Source organism: Procambarus clarkii, chromosome 21 (genome assembly GCF_040958095.1).
Source record: "Procambarus clarkii isolate CNS0578487 chromosome 21, FALCON_Pclarkii_2.0, whole genome shotgun sequence".
NCBI classification, from domain to species: Eukaryota; Metazoa; Arthropoda; class Malacostraca; order Decapoda; family Cambaridae; genus Procambarus; species Procambarus clarkii.
In genome coordinates, this window is record NC_091170.1 from 25,540,369 (window position 1) to 25,562,203 (window position 21,835).

The 21,835-nt window shown below is 47.9% G+C and overlaps 1 protein-coding gene across 2 annotated transcripts in view; it reads right to left on the bottom strand.

Annotated features, from left to right (window-relative positions):
- LOC123760569 (metalloendopeptidase OMA1, mitochondrial) overlaps positions 1 to 21,835 on the bottom strand; it is a 250,307-nt gene that overhangs the window by 175,867 nt on the left and 52,605 nt on the right. For both annotated transcript variants that reach the window (XM_045746252.2, XM_069328218.1), the window contains exon 3: positions 13,701 to 13,864. In XM_045746252.2, the coding sequence (XP_045602208.1) occupies positions 13,701 to 13,864 (164 nt within the window). The remainder of the gene's footprint in view (positions 1 to 13,700; positions 13,865 to 21,835) is intronic.

Genomic DNA, 21,835 nt, shown 5'->3' on the forward strand with positions numbered 1-21,835 from the left:
TTTTTCGTCCACCTACATGTCTTCCGCACACACTCTGCAGTGCCAATCATCATGTCTGATTTATCAATCAACCGCATGTTGATATTATAGTCTAAAACACAGTCTGGCTTATATAGTGGTGCGTTTGTTTTATGGCTCACTTTCCCACTGTTCACCATTGTTCCATCATGAATTGTTGTCAACAAGTTCACCTCTCTTTTGTCTTTCCACCGAACTGACAGAATGTTATCACTTTTCCTTCTCTGACACTCACCAACTGCAATGTCGTTGTCAAACACAGGCATTTCCCTTCGTTGTGGCTTTACTGTACCAATCAATCCGGTTCTATTTTCTAGCAAGAACCGAGCTAGCAAGGGACTTGTATAGTAATTATCTGTGTATAAAATGTGTCCCTTGTTCATCCACGGAGCCATGATGGTCTTCACTACACTCCCCGAGAATCCATGTTCGTCGTTACCGGGAATGTCTACATCACTAGCCGAGTACAGAATCATGTGTAACACGTATCCTGTCTCACAATCACAAAGAACAAAAAATTTCAGGCCAAATCGGTTTCGTTTTGAGGGAATGTACTGTTTGAATGGAACACGTCCCTTGAAAAGTATGAGAGATTCATCAACCACCAGCTTCTGTGCTGGTACGTAAAAATCTCTGAATTTTCCAATAACATCGTTCATGTAGTGCCTCACTCGCCACAGTCTATCATCAGGTGTTCGGTCCTGAACACTTCCAAAATGTAGACACCTGAGGAGTATCTGAAACCTGTCTCGTGACATATATTTCCCGAATAAAGGTGTTGGTATTGTCTTGTCCTTGCTCCAATAGTCATTTATTGCATGTTTGTGACAGTGCTTCATCAACAAACAGAGTACCAAAAACACATACATTTCCGCCACTGTGGTATTTTTCCAACGCTGCAGTCGTGAAAATTCTGTGATTTCCCTCTCAATCAGGTAAGCAGCATGCAGGTTCGTTTGGTGTACAATGTATTCCATGAGTGGTTCATCATAGAATGCTGTAAAATATTCCATCTCAGCCATGTCCTCACCTTGATTAGGGAAAAGGTTTGTAATCCCTACATCTTTATCGTCAAAGTGAGGAATATTAGGAATAAAATCGTCACCATCACTCCACTCAAGTATACCAGGCGTCCTGCGAGATGCAGAGGAAGGACGGCGAGGAAGCGATGCATACCGGCGACCAGGAGCTGAATACCGTCTGCGAGAAGCACGGCGGCTACGTGCACGTGAGGTGGGTGCACGTGAGGTGGATGCACGTGAACACGAGGGTCTTGGTCCCTCATGTGGTGCCATGTGGTGCCATGCGGTGGCGCTTGGCCGGGCGAGATGCTGCTGACGCGACAATTTCTCGCCCAGTTACACCACTGGTACCAGCCACAGGCTCGATAAAACTTTGATCTGAGTCACTAAACCCAGAAAAGGAGTCACCTCCCTCTGACTCGTCACCCTCAAACAGAAAATATCCACAGGAACTGTGAGGTCGTGGTAGAATTGGGGTAGAAACTGGGCGAGGAGGCATCGGTGAGCGTATAGGCCTCGCCATGGCATGGCGGTCATTCTCACTTTCACTGCTGCTGCTACTATCACCCGACAACTGTGTATAATCCTCATCGTTGTCTGAATCGTCAAACACACTTTCTTCACCTTCAGAGAATAATTCGTGGGCTATTTGCTCTGGGGTGAGGGACTGAGTGGTGCGTGCCCGTGAGGCGTTTGACCGTGCGCTCGCCATGGTGACTCTCGCTAAACTGAGGCCTCCCATGCCTTCGGATCGTGAGCGGGATTTTTTTTCAAAATGGCCGCTGTTTACTAGAGCCCCTGGGCAGCGTATGGGACCCCCAGCTACACCGCGGGCCATTCAAATCGTGCGCGGTACCCATACACTTCATATGAAGTGAAGCGCAGTTGACTGGTAAAACGATTTACACTTCATATGAAGTGATGCGCACTTTAAGGGTTAAACCCTTGCTAGTGTATCATTCTGAAAATCCAAGGGTTTTCAAACAGTATAAAGTGCAGAAAACCCATTTGTGTGTGATGTGGAAGTCTAATAAAAAAGCATGGGTGACTAGGCTTATTTTTTCGGAGTGGGTGAATGAAGTGCTGTGCCCTGCCATAGAAAAATATCTGCAGGAGAAACAATTGCCACTCAAAGCCGTGCTTCTCCTTGACAATGCTCCTGCTCATCCTCCAGGCTTGGAAGATGATTTGTTGCCTAAATACAATAAATTCCTCACAGTTAAATTCCTTCCTCCTAACACCACTCCTCTAATTCAGCCTATGGACCAGAAAATCATAGCGAATTTTAAGAAACTTTATGAAAGGGCACTTTTCCGGAAATGTTTTGAAGTGACTGAAGCCACAAACCTCACCCTCAAAGAGTTCTGGAGAGAGCATTTTAACATTTGTAGTGCTTTAAAACTCGTTGACAAAGCCTGGCAAGAAGTGACTCAAAGAACCCTGATCTCTGGCTGGAGAAAATTGTGGCCTGAATGTGTGAGAGAACTAGACTTTGAGGGGTTTGAGCCTATAAATGATGCGCCTATTGTTGAGGAAATTGTTAGTCTAGGCCAGCAAATGGGCTTGGAATTGGATGGTGATGATGTGGAGAAGTTGGTGGAAGAACACAACGAAGAACTGACCACCGAAGAACTCCTAGCCCTTCAACAGGAACAGCAAGCCAACGCAGCAGCGAATGATTCTGCAGTGGAGGAGGAGGTGGCAGCAGCACCAGCGAATGTCCCTTCTGCAGTAATTAAGAAGGTGTGTCAGATGTGGGAAGAGATTCAAACAACTGTTGAACAGATTCACCCAGAGAAAGCTGTAGTAGGCCGTTGTCTTAATCTTTTCAATGACAATGTGATGCCTTACTACAGAGAGAGCTTGCGAAGAAGGGAAAAACAAGCTTCCATGGACAGATTTGTGGTGAGGAAATCGAGCAGTGAGCCTCAACCAGGACCTAGTGGCACTCAGATAAAACGTCCCAGGGAGAGCACACCAGAAAGGTCCTCACTGCCTGATGTGATTATGGAAGGGGACTCCCCTTCCAAACAGTAACTCCTCTCCTCCTCCCCCCTCCTCACCATCTTCCATACGCCTACAGCACTCGACAGCAAGGTAAGTAATAACTGGAACATAGTTTTGTAGGTTTATTTAGATGAATTAGGTAAATTAGGTATAAAAATTTAGTTTGATGTGGGGTTTTTGGGGTAGTCAGGAACGGATTAATTCATTTCCCTTTATTTCTTATGGGGAAATTAGCTTCGGAATGCGAGTTTTCGGAATACGAGGCGTCTCCAGGAACCAATTAAACTCGTAAACTGAGGTATGCCTGTACCAAGAATTGACCTGGAGGTCCAGGGCCATCATCCAGGCACCCAGCCCCAACAGAAGCCGGACAGGAGACAACAGTCCTCTGATGAGGGCATAGAATCCAGGGCACAGACTGAAGAAGACCAGAAAAACCGCAGATTCGACAGGCTCATGTCTGCATAGAGCAGACGGGAACCCCAGAAGGATGGGGCGGATCGACCACGTCCAATGCACCCATGAAGATGACATGACGAAGCGCAGGGGAAGAAGCCCACCATGCCAACCCTGAACCCCACAAAGGGGGAGAAGCCGTCCACCGCCGCCACCAAAGGCTGGAAGACAACCAAAAGGGCCAACTAACTGCAGGACCATGCGAGAGTCAGCAGAGCAAGTTGCTCTCCAAGCACCCCGTCAACAGAGAAGGGAACAGAGCCCCTTCCGAAAGAAAAAGTATACATACACATATACACATATATACATATATATATTATGTATATTCACATACATATACATAGACACATACACACAAGGTATGTTACACACACGTGCATATGCACATACACACACACAGTGTACACATGTACATGCACATGTGTACACACACACATACACGTGAAAAGAAAATTACAAGCCGCCGACCAGTGGGCAGAGAGCACCACGCCGGCCAAGCGAAGAAGGCACAAAACTGCATCAAAAGGCCCACCTCGACAACAAAACCCCAAAGTCCCAGCACGACCACAACACGTGCCAAGACCCAAAAAGATCAGTCTGCAAGCCAGGAAGACCCCGGAACCCCAGAAGCCAGAACCGGGTCACACACGAGGAAACAAAGCCCCCCTGAACCCACAAAGGGGGCCCAAGAGGAAGAAACCTCCAGAACGAAACCAAAGAACCCAAAGGAACCCGGAATCGAACCAGGGGGAGCCCAAACCACCACATTTGCCGGTGGAGATACACCACAGAAAGGCAAAGCACAGCCCCAGACAGAACCCCCAGGGAAACAGTCAAAACAGACCAAAAAACCGAGGGACAAGGTGTGGGAGCAAGCATAACAGACAGGGACACTGAGCCCAAACCCAAGGGCCCAAACCCAAAACAGACAAAACGGAAAACCCGGTGTAAAATCAACACTCAATCGTTCCCAGAGGAACAGGAAGCAGGCAGAAAACACCAGAAAAGCAAAGAAACGACAACAGGAGAATAAAACCCCTGAAAGGAAGTGAAAGACTCACCCAAGATGTTCGCTCGCACACCCAGGCGCATGTAAACAAACCGCAACACCGCCCTGGTAGCCACGCCGGGAAACCGGCAGAAGAAAATGGCCACCAGAACAGAGGGCTGTGACGGACGCAAAAGATACGAAAACACGCCAGCAAAAGTGGGAAGCAAGCAGACTGGATGGGCGAAAAACTCAGCTCAGAAGCAGAAAACCCAGACAGGGGCAAACTGCCCCTAAACTGCTAGCAGGCATCCCCCACAGCCTCGGGAATCGGCAACAGAGGCCCCGGGGCAGAGCCGTCCTCCAAGCCCTCCGCCCTTAAAGAAAAGGAAGAGTCCATGGGAAAGGCAGCAAGAAAACGGCCGCTGGTAAGCCCCAGAAGCCTTGGCAAGAGGAACAGGCTAGAAAACCTCCGTCCCCAACCCGTACGGGGCAGCCCCCGAAAACCGCCCGAGTCTCGGCCCCAACTAAACCCCACCCCGGCCCCGAAACCCACAGACGGTCCGGAGCCGGGAACAGGGAGGGAAAGGGGAGAACAGCACCTAACCAAAACGGGGCGGCCTCGGGGCATCCAAGTGGGAAACCAGCCTAGCGTGTTGCAGCAACCTAACCTAGCTTGCAACACTGATGCCGCCTGTACTCTGAACAGTAATAACATCAGGAGAGTACTGGAGAACAAGCAGAGACTCTCTCTCGCAAGACTCCGGGTCAAGGTGTCAGTGACCCAACAGGCAACATGACGGAGGTAAAAAGTGGCAACTGTCACCCGAAGACAAGGGCACAGCAACCAACGATCCCGTACAAGACGGGTTGGGACCCGGAAAACACATTCAATGGCCCACCGAGCCCCGACAGGCATTTCCAGGGCCCGTAGGGGGTAACAACTACAGGAATCCCGGAAGAGGTGTTGCTAACTGGTTAAACACCCAAAAATAACAAGGGGTAGAGAACAACACTGACAACCCTTGTTACATATACAATCATGGGGGCTTAGCAGAGGGCCACCAAACACTACCAGTGGAACTATAGCCACACGAGGAAGACCCCCACCGGGCAAATGAAAATAAAAACAAAAGAAAAACCCCACAAAAGTACACTGCCTCCAGAGGCAACAGGAACCGGTCGCTGCTTAGTTGGCAGGTCGCGCAACACCTTGACGCCCTAACCAGCACAATATCAGTCCCTTCCCAGGGCCAAACAAGGGCCCCAAGCCCCAGCTGGCCCCAAGGGCGAGGCAAATGCCGAGCAGCAAGAACCTCTACGGGAATGGTTCCCGAACGCCCCAGGGAAGATAACCCTGTCACGCAGGGGCAGTACTCACAGGGCGCTTAGGGAAGGAAGCCCCTAAGTGCATGCAGCCCCAGCACTGATGAGGTACTCCTGGCCACCGCACAACACAACACACGGTAGTTAACACCACACAAGGCAAACACCGCCTAGGAAACTGAGGCCAGAGAAGCGTCTATCCCGATTGACATTAGCTTACGAACTGATGCTAGGCAGCCGGCGCGGTAGGTCTGGGGCTTCCCCCGCTCCCTCTCGAGGCGGGGAGGGCTGTGCGGACGATTGGCGCGACAGTAAAGTGTGACGTTTGCTTGTTTCCTTGGGATTGAAGGGCGGTTCTACCTCTGTTCGGTTTTTTGTTTTAGTTTTTTTACCATGTGGGGTTTGTTTTGTTATGCCTACCTTTCTGGGTGCAAACCCCGGTCGATGGCAAATAAGGAAAATCCCAACCACAAGGGGGTTTTCCAGGGCCATTGCTCCCTGAAACCTCTCTGAAGGGGCCAGGTTCTGCCGCTGGTCCCTGGTAGGTCTGAACACCTTAGCTAATGTCCCGGTCTAATATAACATACATTAGCCCGATAAGCTCCAGGGAGCCATAGGGGCTCCCCACAGAAATGTTCAAAATTACTATAAAAATAAAAGTTATTTAAAAAAATATTTCACTAATGGCGCGGCACTGTGGTATAACATGAGGGATGGGAGCACATGGCTTGACCAGGCCTGGACGGGTCCACCTGAGGCAGGCAGGCACGTTACTTAGGCTGCCAAGAGGAAAAAACTCAATATTTTTTAAGAAAACTTCAGCCTGCGCAAATTATTTTTAGGAAACTTGTATTTTTGTTATTACATAATTACAATGGGGCCTCGACTTATGATGCTAATCCGTTCCCAGAGACGGATCGTAAGTCGAAATATCGTAAGTCGAAGCAATTTTTCTCATAAGAAATAAAGGGAATTGAATTAATCCATTCCCCACCCTCCAAAATATTAACATACAAATACATTTTATACTGAATACAATGATTTTTTCTAACTACAATACAGTACCAAAGTTTCTCTTACCTTTATGGAGGACTCTTGATGGTGTATGGAAGATGGTGATGAGGGGGGAGAAGGAGAGTTGTTACTGTTTGGAAGGGTAGTCCCCCTTCCATTATCACATCAGGCAGTGATGTTTTCTCTGGGGTGCTCTCTCTCCTACGTTTTGCCTGAATACCACTAGGACCTGGTTGTGGTTCAGTGCTTGTTTGTCTCACTACAAATTTGTCAAGAGACATTTGTTTTTCCCTTCATTTTAACATTTGTCTGTAATGATGCATCACAGTGTCATTGAATAGGTTAAGGCAACGACCTACTGCAGCTTGATTTGGGCGAGTCGTTTCAGCAAAGGTTTGCAATTCTTCCCATGCTGCACACATTTTCTTAATTGTTGAGAAAGAGACATTCTGTACTCTTGTTTCTGCTCAATGGTCATCCTTACAAGGGTTTTCATATGTTGAGCCTTACCACTGACTTTCCTGGGACTCATGGCGTGATATATAATAATTACTTTAATGTTCAAAATGCAAAAAATCACCACAAAAGCGGAATTTCTCATAGGCGCGATCGTCACTAAGCGGGCAGCTGTAGCCACGCACTCGGTCGACCCGAACGTGTACCAACAAATATCTGAAGTCGAGTCGCATTTTTCGATGAAATTTACATCATAACTCGAAATTATCATAAGTAGGGGCAATCATATGTCGAGGTGCCACTGTACTAGTATTTCTTTTGTTTTTGGCTATGATGAATTGTTCTAAAATTAATGGTAATTTCTGTACTGTAGTGTATTAGCCCCTCCACATCCCCCTTATTCCCCAGGTGGTCCCTCCCAACGCTCCCCTCTCTCTCTCGACTCCACCCGCCCACCCCACCCCCTCCTACACCATGCGCCTCGAGCCACAGCCTTATGGGATTAATACGGTACGGCCCGCCGCCTGGCTTTTGTATCCGGACAATTCACCGCTTGTCCGGCTGACTGTCTGGATATTGTAACATCAGCAGCAAGTTAACTGGCTCAGATTTCTTATCTGGCCAAACACCAGCTGGTCCGGCTCCCATGGACATTTTGGCCGGATAGTGAGATAACTTTATCTGGCCACAATTTTAGCCGGATAAGGGCGTTTTCCGGGTGGTCAGATTCCGGATAAGCATGTGTCTACATTATTGTTAAAATACAGTCTCTGATCATGGAAACTAAACAAAATATTGTATGTGACATACTTTAGCTGCAATGGAGCTAGGAAATTGAGCAAATTATGGGCGCCGAGTGATGGAGCACTCAAGGTCACTAGGCCCCGCCACCCCATGGGGCGGCAGTTGCCGCAAATATAATGTTTCACAATTACAGTACTGTATGTTTGTTTTTCATTTGTTTCTTCTCTGTTACTTTGCTGTAATATTATTCAAAAGTGTGTAATTTGTAGAATTTATATAGTTCAATGTGTGGAATATTGCTGTGCTGAAAATTATGGGGCTCATATATGTGACATGTATATTATATTCTACAATCAATCAAACAGTGTTTTTGTTGTTATTACACTATATACACATATTGTATACAGTGGTACCTCGCATAACGAATTTAATCCGTTCCATGTTCGTCATGTGAAACGGACGTCATACAAAACGAGTGTCCTCCATGTAACCATTGTGATGCACTGTGTTTATTGTGAAATTCCCCCAGTGTGCATGGCATCAAATGTTCCCAAAGACATCATTTTTCTTTGTAAAATGATAAATTACCTTCCCTGAACATGTCTATGTAAATATAGTTACCAAATTCCACTTACTTTGGCTATGAGGGCGTGGACAAGGTGCGCTGTAACGTCATCAGGGCCTGGTCGCCCGTGTGTGAAGCTCCCAGACACGGTCGCGCAGGCCATTCAAGCACCGCGTGTTGCCACAAATATATTTTCAAATATTTTTTCTATGTATTTCCAATGCGGTTTTATTTGTTTCTTTTATCGTATATGATGCATATTTGTGACCTTAACAATATGTAAACAGTAGAATGTTCATAATTTACCATGGAACTGTGATACATGTGTCAGTAATATGTCCACAATAAATGTTTATTGTTACAATATTACGTGGTAAAAATTCACTAAAATTACAATATGTACAGTTTCACACACTACACAGTAACACACTGTATTACACACTCAGTACTTCGGAAGTGAGTAATAGTCAACGAAGTAGTCCATGGTACACAGTGCGACTTTGCTCTCCTTGCACCAGCTACAGATAGATTTTCGTTTCCTGTTTCATCGTTATGTGTGCTTGCAAATAACGCACTCACGTGCACCCTTGGCTTTAGTACTTGTAGGTGGTATGTAGCCAAGCTTGTAAAGCATAAGGTAGTATTGAAACGATTATAGGAAAAGCTCAATTTGTAAGGTAGTCTTGAAAAGATCGCTTTGTAAGGTCCCACACAGGAAGAGATTCAGCTAGCCTCAAAGAGTGTCCATCAGTCAGGAAGAGATCCAGGTATTCTTGAAAATATCTATGGGAAAACACCACCATGGAAGCCGCTAACACTGTTCATCTATGCTACTTGTATCAGATGCATCATCACTGAACGAAGAAAACGATTCATCTATGTATCATCTATATAAATTGGAGATGGCAAGGGTGGGGTTCAGAGCTACAACTGGATACGCTCGCTGTATCATCCTCATAGGTGCTGTATCACTGGCATCCGACCGTTGTGTTAAGCCCTTATTGCGCCTAGCTTCACCAATGTTATGACCCTTATGTTCTTCAAACAATAGAGTCTGAATTGCACCGACTGAGCGCAGTCTTTCAACACCATGTCGGACAGGTGTTTGAGAGCCAGAGGCACGTGTGCCACAAATGGTTGCTCACGCAGTACTAACCCAGCCAGCAGCCCTTGTCTTTCATATTCGTTATAGCAAAAGGTTCGTTCAGGGTTTGTTGGGTAGGCTGCTCCATTATGACAATCTTTGTTTCAAATGTGTTCCATTTGTTTTGTATTTGTCCCTTACGTCTCAATAATGGAGCAGCCTACCCGACAAACACTGAACGAACCTTTATGGCATTTGTCCATTTTTCAAATTGTTTCAATAGGTCTTTTATTTTTTGTTTTTTTTTTGTTAAGAAACATGGAGCAGCCGACCTGTAGACCACCGAACGAACCTTTTTGACATTTGTACTGGTTTCAAAATTCTTCAATTTTTTTTTTATTATTTACGTTTTTTGTATGTAAGAAACATGGAGCAGCCTACCTGCCGACCACCGAACGAACCTTTTGCTATAAGACAAATGAAAAATAAATATTGAACACATTTGAAGAAAGGAAAATGTCATAATGGTTTGTTGAGTGTATATGTAAGGTAGGCTTCTCCATTATTGAGACGTAAATGACAAATACAAAACAAATGGAACACATTTGAAACAAAGAAAGACTGTTATAATGGAGCAGCCTACCGGCCGAACACCGAACGAATCTTTTTGACATTTGTTGTATATCAGACAATTCATTTCTTTTTTCCAACAAAAACGTCAATGCTTTGCAACATCTCAGCAGTCACCCCTTTATATCCCAGCATCATTAGCATCTTTAAACAAGAACAACATAATTTATGTGCATCGTCGGAGGTGTCTAAGAATGTGCAAGAAGCAGCGCGACCCCACCATGTGGTGTTGACGTTACTTAAACCAGCGTTCGTCATACGGGACAATTTGACGCCGATCGGGCCGTTCGTTACCCAAAATGTTCGTCTTTTGGGGGGATCGTTATGCGAGGTACCACTGTATATCTATCTACATATGTGTTCACCGTAACGAACCACTAAGTTGGTATAGTGAGCCAAAACAACAAGAGTGGCTGCGACACAGCAGCCAACAGTCACTGGTTGACTCCCTCACATCTTCAACATCCACTGACCAACATTCTGCCTTCCACCATACTGTTATTGTTTTTATTACATTATTTAAAGTATCTGCATGTTTTATTCACCATAACTGTACAACTAGGATGGTATGACGAGTTCATGCAATAAGAGAGAGGTGGCACCACACACACAGCTGATGGCTGCCTCCCTCACTGACTCAAGGCCAGATGCACTAACATTTCTCCCACAACAATACTGTTTGTGGCATTATTACACTATATACACACATTATATATAATTATCTACATGCAGGTGATGAGTCACAATAACGTGGCTGAAGTATGTTGACCAGACCACACACTAGAAAGTGAGGGGACGACGACGTTTCGGTCCGTCCTGGACCATTCTCAAGTTGATTGTGATGATTGAAGGAGGAGAAGGCAATAAATAGACAGAAGAGAGGTGAGGAGAAGAAAATCTTAGAGAACGTCATCGAGGGAAACATTAGTGAACAGAGAATCGACATCAAGATTAAGCATCTTACAAGAGGGCTGTAGGCGCAGTCTTTCTATGAAGTCCTGAGAGTGATGAAGGTGGGCAGGAGGAAAAGTGCCAAGGTAAGGCGTCAGAGTTTTAGAGAGCCAGGAAGAAAGAGGATAGCTGACAGAGCCCATGAAGAAATGATAGGACGAAGAGGAACACCAGGTTTATGAGTCTTAGGTAGACCAAAGAAATTAGGAAGAGAAGGGCAGATGACACGGAAACGTTTAACGAGATCAAAGTCAGGAGGACAAAGACTAGAGAGCTGTCTTAGTTTGCGGTTAAAGAAAGTTTTGAGGCGATCCAAATGGTTAGAAGTCAGAGGGCCATAAGTGCGGGAGTCAGAGAGCAAGACATCTGCTTTCTGGAGATAGTCCTCACAGTCAGGGACAACCACCGAATAGCCTTTGTCGGAAGGAAGGATAAGAATAGAGTTGTTAGATTTCAGGAAGGCAAGGGCAAGCTGGAAGCGTTGAGGAAAGTGGTGATTTTTAGAAAACCAGCTGTCAAGAATGGGGATAAGGGGCCCTCTAAAGGCAGACAGGTCCGCAAGACTAGAGTTAGAATTGACAAACCTGTCAAAGGAACTAATTAGGTCAATACCACAGTGTGGGCCAGGGGAAGTAGCAAAAGACCAAGTCCAAGAAATTCTTACTGGTGCTTAGAAAGAGGGTAAGAAGAAAGGTTGGTAACACAGTCAGAGAGAGTATTTAGCCCAAGGACTGTTTGAAATCAGGCGTTGAAGTTTGTTGTGTAGTGTGGAGGAGTGGTGGGAAGAGGAGAGGCAAGCAGTGTCAAATGCAATTGGAAATATGATATTGCATAGATCACTGGGAAGAGAAGAAGACAGAAAGTGTTGATGTTGATGTGCTGTATGAAAAGCATCATCAACTTGCAAGGAGGTGGCATGAATAAGTTCTTGAAGATGATCTCTTGCTTATTCCTACTATTTTCCCTTCTTATTTCTTTTACTATCCCCTTCTTATTGGGTAGTATAAATAGGAGTTGCCTCGTATGGGCCATTGGGCCTTCTGCAGTTATATTTGTTCTTGTGTTCTTGTTTTCTCATTCTTACTATCCCTTTTATTACACCTTACCTTCCCTACCTTCGCCTTGCCTTCTCTTCCTCTAAGATTTTTTTCTCACCTGTCTTCTGCCTATTTATTGACTTCACCTCCTTTAATCATCCAGGCTAACCATAGCCCGTGCTACTTGACCCGCTCCTGTGCCAGGTAAGTCCACTACGGGCTCACCATAGCCCGTGCTACTTGGAACTTATGTTCCGAGTAGCTGAATCTAAAACAACAACAACTTTAATCATCACAATCAACTTAAGAATGGTCCAGGACAGATCGAAACGTCGTCGTCCCTTCACTTTCTAGTGTGTGGTCTGGTCAACAATTAACTACATGTTTTATTCACATATCTGTACAATTAAGCTGGTATGATGTCCAAACAGCAAAGTGGCCATTGCATGACAAGTAACACAACAGATAGCAGACAACAGCCTCACCCACTCCCTCACCATAATGGTTCCTCCCAACAAACTCCTTTTGCTGTTATTACACTCTATACACACATTATATATAATCTATATTTATATAGATTATATATAGTATCTATATTTGTGTTCACCATATCGAACCACTAAGCTGGTATTGTGATTCCAGACAATAACATGTTGTCACACGCCAGCCAGCAGACAACGCTATCTCCTTCCCTCTCTCACCAACAATACTCCTCCTCCTCCCACATCGCTAATCCTCACCACAATCCTGCTATTATCAGAATCCTGGTCACTAAATCATGTAAATGAATAATTTTACACATGTTTATTTTATAATGGAACATGAGAAGTTGTTTGAAGAATTTTTAGATGGACGAAATAATGGCAATGTGCTGTGACTGGCACTGTGAACATATTGAACAGCATTTATTCACTGATATCTGAACATTGTGCACAGTCTTTATCACAGTCAGACTCTTCTGTAATACCATCATGGCTAAATAATACCAGATACATATATATTTGGACATGTTCAGGCGATGCTGTGGTTACAAGCTGAACAGCAATGCATTAGCTCATGCTGCGTGCGCCAGCCTTGGTTACTCACTACTGAGGCCTTCACACCTGGGAATGTTGCCCATGATTTTTTTTTTAAATGGCATCTTTTAGGAGAGTCATGAGGAAGCTGATGTGAACCCCCTTATAGCCAAAGGAGTTTTGAGTGATACGCTATACATATAAGATCCCTGAGGCCTGTTGCGCACAACCCATTGAGAGCCTTAAGGCACGTTGCACAGTGCAGTGGTTAAAGGCTGGTAGCCTGCATGTTTTAGTTTGGGAAGCTATTTAGTGACACACCAGAGAGGAGCATTTAATTACATTCAATGTTTAGTTATTACTATACTTATATATAATCTACTTACCAATGTAATAAAATTTATTGCGAATAAAGTGTTGGATAAAAAGATCCCTTTTCTGCTTTGGCATGGATTGCCACCACTTTCTGAATCCACGGCCTACCAAAACTGCTAGCATTTTGCTTAAGGGACGAAGAACAGCCACTAACATTGGGTTTACATACCGAGGGCTGCAAAAAAAAAAAAAAAAGTAATTACTATATTTTCAAAAGCACAGATGACAAAGGTGCATGAAGTTTGAATATTAAGGATAAACTTAAAAACTTATACTGTAAATTACAAACAAGGCAAAACCACATAATTCTGTGGGGGCACCCTCACTAGCTCCATGAGCCAAGTGCTGTTTTAGCAATGTCTTAGTTAGAAGCACTAGGTCTGCAAGAAGCCTATCCCACATACACACATGCAGGAATGTCACAAGTGAAGTACCACAGGGTTCAGTTCTTGCACCGGTGATGTTCAGTGTCTACATAAATGATCTACAGTTGGTATACAGAATTATATGAACATGTTTGCTGATGATGCTAAGATAATAGGAAGGATAAGAAACTTAGATGATTGTCATGCCCTTCAAGACGACCTGGACAAAATAAGTACATGGAGCGCCACTTGGCAAATAGAATTTAATGTTAATAAATGGCATGTTATGGAATGTGGAATAGGAGAACATAGACCCCCACACAACCTATATATTATGTGAGAAATCTTTAAAGAATTCTGATAAAGAAAGAGATCTAGGGGTGGTTTTGGATAGAAAACTATCACTTGAGGACCACATAAAGAATATTGTGCGAGGAGCCTATGCCACGCTTTCTAACTTAAGAATTGCTTTTAAATACATAGATGGCGATATATTAAAGAAACTGTTCACGACTTTTGTTAGGCCAAAGCTAGAATATGCAGCGGTTGTGTGGTGCCCATATCTTAAGAAGCACATCAACAAACTGAAAAAGGTGCAAAGACATGCTACTAAGTGGCTCCCAGAACTGAAGGGCAAGAGCTACGAGGAGAGGTTAGAGGCATTAAATATGCCAAAACTAGAAGACAGAAGAAAAAGAGGTGATATGATCACTACATACAAAATAGTAACAGGAATTGATAAAATCGATTGGGAAGATTTCCTGAAACCTGGAACTTTAAGAACAAGAGGTCATAGATTTAAACTAGCTAAACACAGATGCCGAAGAAATATAAGAAAATTCACTTTCGCAAACAGAGTGGTAGACGGTTGGAACAAGTTAGGTGAGAAGGTGGTGGAGGCCAAGACCGTCAGTAGTTTCAAAGCGTTATATGACAAAGAGTGCTGGGAAGACAGAACACCACGAGCGTAGCTCTCATCCTGTAACTACACTTAGGTAATTACACTTAGGTAATTACCCCCGGCCAAACCAACTAAACATCAATTACCCAAGGACCCCTCCGGAAAGCAGCTGTCCTGGCCATCGCCGGAAAAGACGGAGAAGGCTACAAACGTACAAACCTATCACCAGAACCAAAAGAACAGAAACCCCCTGCGCCGGAGAAGAGCCGGAAGGTTCCCAACCCGAACCCCAGAGGCCAATGCCAACAAATATAGGACCTTTGAAAAACGTCAACCGAATCTTCGCCAAAAAAGGCAACCGAAGAATCTTCAACCGAAGGGGCTACCACAAACCGAGGAGAGGAAAGATAGGAGAGCACCCCTGACCAAGGACCAGGACGGCTCAGGCAACGCATGAGCAGGCCGGAGGTGAACCAAAGCACGAGAAAGCATACGGAGCGGGGCGGATGTGACGTCCACCCCGAACATAAGCTGGAGCAGCCCCACCAGTGCCACACGATACGAGGCGACAGTAAAAAAACCAGCGTTGAATGTAATGAAACGCCATTTTCTGGGTGAGCCCCGGAGGCTCCCTGGAGCTTATCGGGCTAATGTATGTTATATTAGACCGGAACATTAGCTAAGGAGTTCAGACCTACCAGGGACTAGCACCAGAACCTGGCCCCCTTCAGAGAGGTTTCAGGGAGTAATGGCCCTGGAAAACCCCCTTTGTGGTTGGGGTTTTCCTTATCTGCCATCGACTGGGGTTAGGCACCCAGAAAGGTAGGCATAACAAAACAAACCCCACATGGTAAAAAACTAAAACCAAAAACTGAACAGAGAGGTAGAAACTCCCTACAATCACAAGGAATCAAGCAAACAAGCAAACATCACATTTTACTGTCGCGCCGATCGTCCGCGCAGCCCTCCCCGCCCCGAGAGGGGAAGGGGGGAGCCCCAAACCTACCGCGCTGGCTGCCAAGCTTCAGTTCGGAAGCTAAGCTTCAACCAACGCGAAAAAAACACCGACCGGTGGGAGGGAGGGTTGCCAGGGAGCCTCCGGGGCTCACCCAGAAAATGGCGTTTCATTACATTCAACGCTGGTTTTCTGTGGGGAGCCCCTACGGCTCCCTGGAGCTTCATACCCAAAGAGAAGGAAAAGAAAGAGCTGACTCGGGAGGTGGCTGCCACAAACTCCACAACGCAAAGCCGAGACAAAAGGCTGCAACCTGCGACCCAAGGCAACAAGAACGCACAGGAGCAGATGCGCATAAAGAAAGGATGGCAAAGAACCTGTGCGACCCTCAAATCCCTGCGCCCAAAATGAGCCCTAGACGTCGCCAACACAGCAGCAAAAGCCGCAAACGTCTGAACAGCACGGGCACAAAGACAGACTGCAGGCTGGAAGAATGAAAAACTCTGTGGACGACCTGGGAGACCCTAGCCCTGAAAACAGGGAATGAGAGAAACTGGATCAACCACAGCGCATCCCCAGACACGGTACGCAGGCAACGGCAAAAAGCACAACCGGACAACACAGGACGCACACCTGGCCAAACCAATCAAGCATCAATAACCCAAGAACCCCTCCGGAAAGCAGCCGTCTCGACCGTCGCCAGGACAGAGAAAGGCTGCACATGTACAAATCTACCACCAGTACCAAAGAGCAGAAACCTGAACTGAAGGGGCTACCACAAACTGGGGAGAAGATAAGAAGGCACCCTGATCAAGGACCAGGATGGCTCAGGCGACGCATGAGCAGGCCGGATGTGAAACAAAACACGAGAAAGCGTACGAAACGTCATACTGTCGCCAAGACGAAGCTCGCAGGTGGGACAACGTCAACAAAGCCACCTGAACACCACAGAGATGGTGATACCCGCGTCAAAATACCAGACGCGAAGAGCTGAGGAGAAGGCCGAACCAGTCACGTCCAGGGCCAATTCGACCTGCCAAAAGAGGCAGAGCCGCGGGAAAACACCCCGGGTTCGGACACCTATCAAGCAGCGTCTGAAAATAAGGCTGAGACGGCCCCCAAGGAACCATAAGGACTGCTCTCGTGGGAATGGGCTGCAACCGAGCCAGAACCCGAAGCAACAGTTGGACCGGGAGAAGAGGAACAGGTACCTCCACCTCGACCAGTCCTGCCGAAAAGCATCCACCGAGAATGTCTCGCAGGTGGGTAAGAGCGCCACATAAAATGGGCGACGCCTAGATCACGCCGACTCGAAGACGTCCACGAGTCCATACGTCCGACAGGGCCAACAAAACGAGTCGGCGACGACTGGCCAATTTGCAAACAGAGCAATGAACCGAGATAGCTGTCCGCCAGGACGCAGGACACACCCCGGACATGAACCTCACGGTTAGCCAAACCCCGAGAATCCAGCAAACGAGCCACTACGGAACCAACCCCAAAGGTCAACACCTAATAGAAACCCTGTGGTTAAGGCAAGAACCGCCAGAGAACAGTCCGAACAGAGCTGAATGGTAGAGCACCGAGTGACCCAAACCCTCCGAAGCGCAAACCAGACAGTCACGAACTCCTGAACCGTGCTGTGAGCCCGACGGACAGACAGACTCCACCATCCCCGGCCGACCTGGTGAGCACTGGTCACAAAGCCCCAGCCGAGAGATTGCCCGTCCGTGAACACATCGAGCGACGGTTCGGGGAGGTGCCAAGGCACAGAACCCCGAAAACCCCAAAGAGGAAGCTGGTGACGCAGCACCAACACAAGATCCTTGGAGGAACGAACCCAACGAATGCAAGAGGCGGAAGGGAAGTCTCCGAAGGAACCAAACAGACGCCGAAGCCAAACCCGACCCTGCGGGCAGACCAGCACGTCGAAGTTCAGACTCCCGCACAACTGCTCAAGCAACCACTGAGCAACCCGGGACCCCCCCTCATGTACAGCCGAAGGCGGGACCACAGCCGCAGTAACACTTCTGGAGGGAAAGACAATGAGTTGCCCAATAGCCCAAAACAAGGCACAGGTCCGAACCCGAGACGGAAACAGATGGAATGGCTTCCAGATCACCAGGAAACCAAACCCGGCGATCTGGAAATAACCACACCCCTGGGGAGCAGACAAGCGGACTGACTGAGAGCCCACACCAGCCAGTCGTCGAGGTTGGCTAGACACCGAATCTCAAGCAGACTCAGACAGGGCACTAAGATCCGGTAAAGATGCAAAAAAAAAAAAAATACACCAAGTGCCAATTACAAAAATAGGGAAGACAACAAAAGCAGCAAGCCTGAAGCCCCACCACCAACTGTGTCAGTCCCAGAAAACTGGAAAGGAACGTGTCAAGAAGTGACCTGGAGGTCCAGGGCCACCATCCAGGCACACGGCCCCAACAGAAGCCGGACAGGAGACAACAGTCCTCCGAGGAGGGCATAGAATCCAGGGCGCAGACTGAAGAAGTCCAGAAGAACCGCAGATGCGAAAGGCCCATGACTGCAAAGAGCAGACGGGAACCCCAGAAGGATGGGGCAAATCGACCACGTCCAACGCACCCACTAAGATGATATGACGAAGCACAGGGAAAGAAGCCCACCCCGCCAGCTCTGAACCCCCCCAAGCAGGAAAAAGCCATCTATCGACGCCACCAGAGGCCGGAAGACAACCAAAAGCGCCCACCAACAGCGGGACCATGCGAGAGTCAACAGAGCAAGCTGCTCCCCCAGCGACCCGTCAACAGAGAAGGGAACAGAACCCCTTCCGAAAGAAAAAATACACACACATATACTGTCTCCACTCGACTATCCGGACTATATGGGAAGGACCCCCCAGCCGGATTATCACATGTTCCGGATAATAGTACTTTTTCACCTCAAGTCCAAAAGGGACCATTTCCGACAATTTTTATACCACACGCATGATTTGAATTGACACACTAATTAGTGTGTGGGGCTGGTGCATGGGTGGTTAGCTGCCTAGCTGGTAGGTTGGCAGGGAAAGTGGGTGGGCCGGCAGGTGGGTTGGTGGGCCGGCAGGAGGGTTGGTGGGCAGGCAGGGATAGGTGGGTTCAGGCAGGTGGGTTTTGGATGAGTGGATGGCAGGTAGATGAGCTTGGTGGGTGAACAGGTTCGAGCAGGCAAGTGGGTGAGCAGGCAGGTGGGTGAATAGGTGGGTGGGTGAGCAGGCAGGTGGGTGAATAGGTGGGTGGGTGAGCAGGCAGGTGGGTGAATAGGTGGGTGGGTGAGCAGGCAGGTGGGTGAATAGGTGGGTGGGTGAATAGGTGGGTGGGTGAGTGGGCAAGCAGGCAGGTGGGTGGGTGAATAGGTGGGTGCATTGACAGATGGGTAAGTGGGCGTGCAGGCATGTGGGTAAACAGGTGGGTGGGCAGGGAAGTGGGTGAACAGGTGGGTGGGTGGGTTAAGTAGGCAGGTGGGTGTGCAGGTAGGTGGGTGAACAGGTGGGTGGATGGATTGGTAGGTGAGTAAGAGGGTGTGCAGGCAGGTGAGTAAACAGGTGGGTGGGCAGGGAAGTGGGTGAACAGGTGGGTAAGTGGGTGTGCAGGCAGGTGGGTGAGCAGGGAAGTGGGTAAATAGGTGGGTGGGTGAACAGGTGGGTAAATGGGTGTGCAGGCACGTGGGTAAACAGGTGGGTGGGCAGGAAAGTGGGTGAACAGGTGGGTGGGCAGGGAAGTGGGTGAACAGGTGGGTAAGTGGGCATGCAGGCAGGTGGGTGGGCAGGGAAGTGGGTGAACAGGTGGGTAAGTGGGTGTGCAGGCAGGTGGGTGAGCTGGAACAGAGACAGACGACACGTGTGATCTGCCTGGTCAACCCCCCCCCCCCTACCTCGCGCCAGCCTTCCCATCTCCCCTCCACATGTCGACAGACACGTGGGTGTTGACACGCTGTACGATGCGCCGTAAGTTCTGTTAAATCCCATTTTATTTTAATGTAAATATTTAAATGAATAAATAGCAAACCAAATACTGTACTGTACTGTTCATCTATTATAGTGTTATTTAATTAATATTTGTAACTAGCTCTCCATAGCAATAAAAAAACAATATAATTCTTGCAACACCGCCAACGCCGGTCTTCCTTCGTTAGGCTTAAGTGAGTCCCATACACACCACAATAGTTTTTCCTCCTTCCGTGACCAACTCCCTTCCTCCCTTCCTGACCAACTCCCTTCCTCCCTCCCTGACCAACTCCCTTCCTCCCTCCCTCCCTGACCAACTCCCTTCCTCCCTCTCTCCCTGACTAACTCCCTTCCTCCCTCCCTCCCTGACCAACTCCCTTCCTCCCTCCCTCCCTGACCAACTCCCTTCCTCCCTCCCTCCCTCCCTGACCAACTCCCTTCCTCCCTCCCTCCCTCCCTGACCAACTCCCTTCCTCCCTCCCTCCCTGACCAACTCCCTTCCTCCCTACCTCCCTGACCAACTCCCTTCCTCCCTACCACCCTGACCAACTCCCTTCCTCCCTACCACCCTGACCAACTCCCTTCCTCCCTCCCTTCCTGACCAACTCCCTCCCTCCCTTCCTGACCAACTCCCTTCCTCCCTTCCTGACCAACTCCCTCCCTCCCTCCCTGACCAACTCCCTTCCTCCCTCCCTCCCTGACCAACTCCCTTCCTCCCTCCCTCCCTGACCAACTCCCTTCCTCCCTCCCTCCCTGACCAACTCCCTTCCTCCCTTCCTGACCAACTCCCTCCCTCCCTTCCTGACCAACTCCCTCCCTCCCTTCCTGACCAACTCCCTCCCTCCCTCCCTGACCAACTCCCTTCCTCCCTCCCTGACCAACTCCCTTCCTCCCTCCCTCCCTGACCAACTCCCTTCCTCCCTAATCAACTCCCTTCCTCCCTGACCAACTCCCTCCCTACCTCCCTGACCAACTCCCTACCTCCCTCCCTGACCAACTCCCTTCCTCCCTCCCTTCCTCCATCCCTAACCAACTCCCTCCCTCCCTTCCTGACCGTATTCCCCCAGGTGGTCCCTCCCAACGCCGTCCCCTCTCCCGACACCACCCACCCACCCTACCCCCTCCAACACTATGGCCTTGAGCCACAGCTGTAAGGGATAAATAGGTACGGCCCACCGGCTCAGATTTTTAACCGGCCAAACCGGCTTTTATCCGGCTCCCATGGATATTTTGGCCGGATATTGAGATAACTTTATCCGTTCACAATTTTGGCCGTATAAGGGCGTTTTCCGGATGTTTGAATCCCGGATAATCGCGGGGTTACAGTATACACATTATGTATATACACATATATATATACATATACATAAACACACAAGATATGTTACACATGTGCACACACACACACACAGCGTACACATGCACATGCGTGCACACACACACATACATTTTAAAAGAAAAGTACAAGTACATGTGTACACACACACAAACATACACGTGAAAAGAAAATTACAAGCCGCCGACCAGTGGGCAGAGAGCACCACGCCGGCCAGGCAAAGAAGGCACAAAACTGCATCAAATGGCCCACCTCGACAACAAAGTCCCAGCACGACCACAACATGTGCCAAGACCCAAAAAGATCAGTCTGCAAACCAGGAAGACCCCAGAAGGCAGAACCGGGTCACATGAGGAAACAAAGCCCCCTGAACCCACAAAGGGGGCCCAAGAGGAAAAAACCTCCGGAACGAAACCAAAGAACCCAAACGAACCCAGAATCGAACCAGGGGGAGCCCAAACCACCACATTTGCCGGCGGAGAACACAGAAAGGCAAAGCACAGCACCCAGACAGAACCCCTTGGGAAAACGGTCATAACAGACCGAAAACCGAGGGACAAGGTGTGGGAGCAAGCAAAACAGCCAGGGGACACTGAGCCCAAACCCAAAGGCCCAGACCCAAAACAGA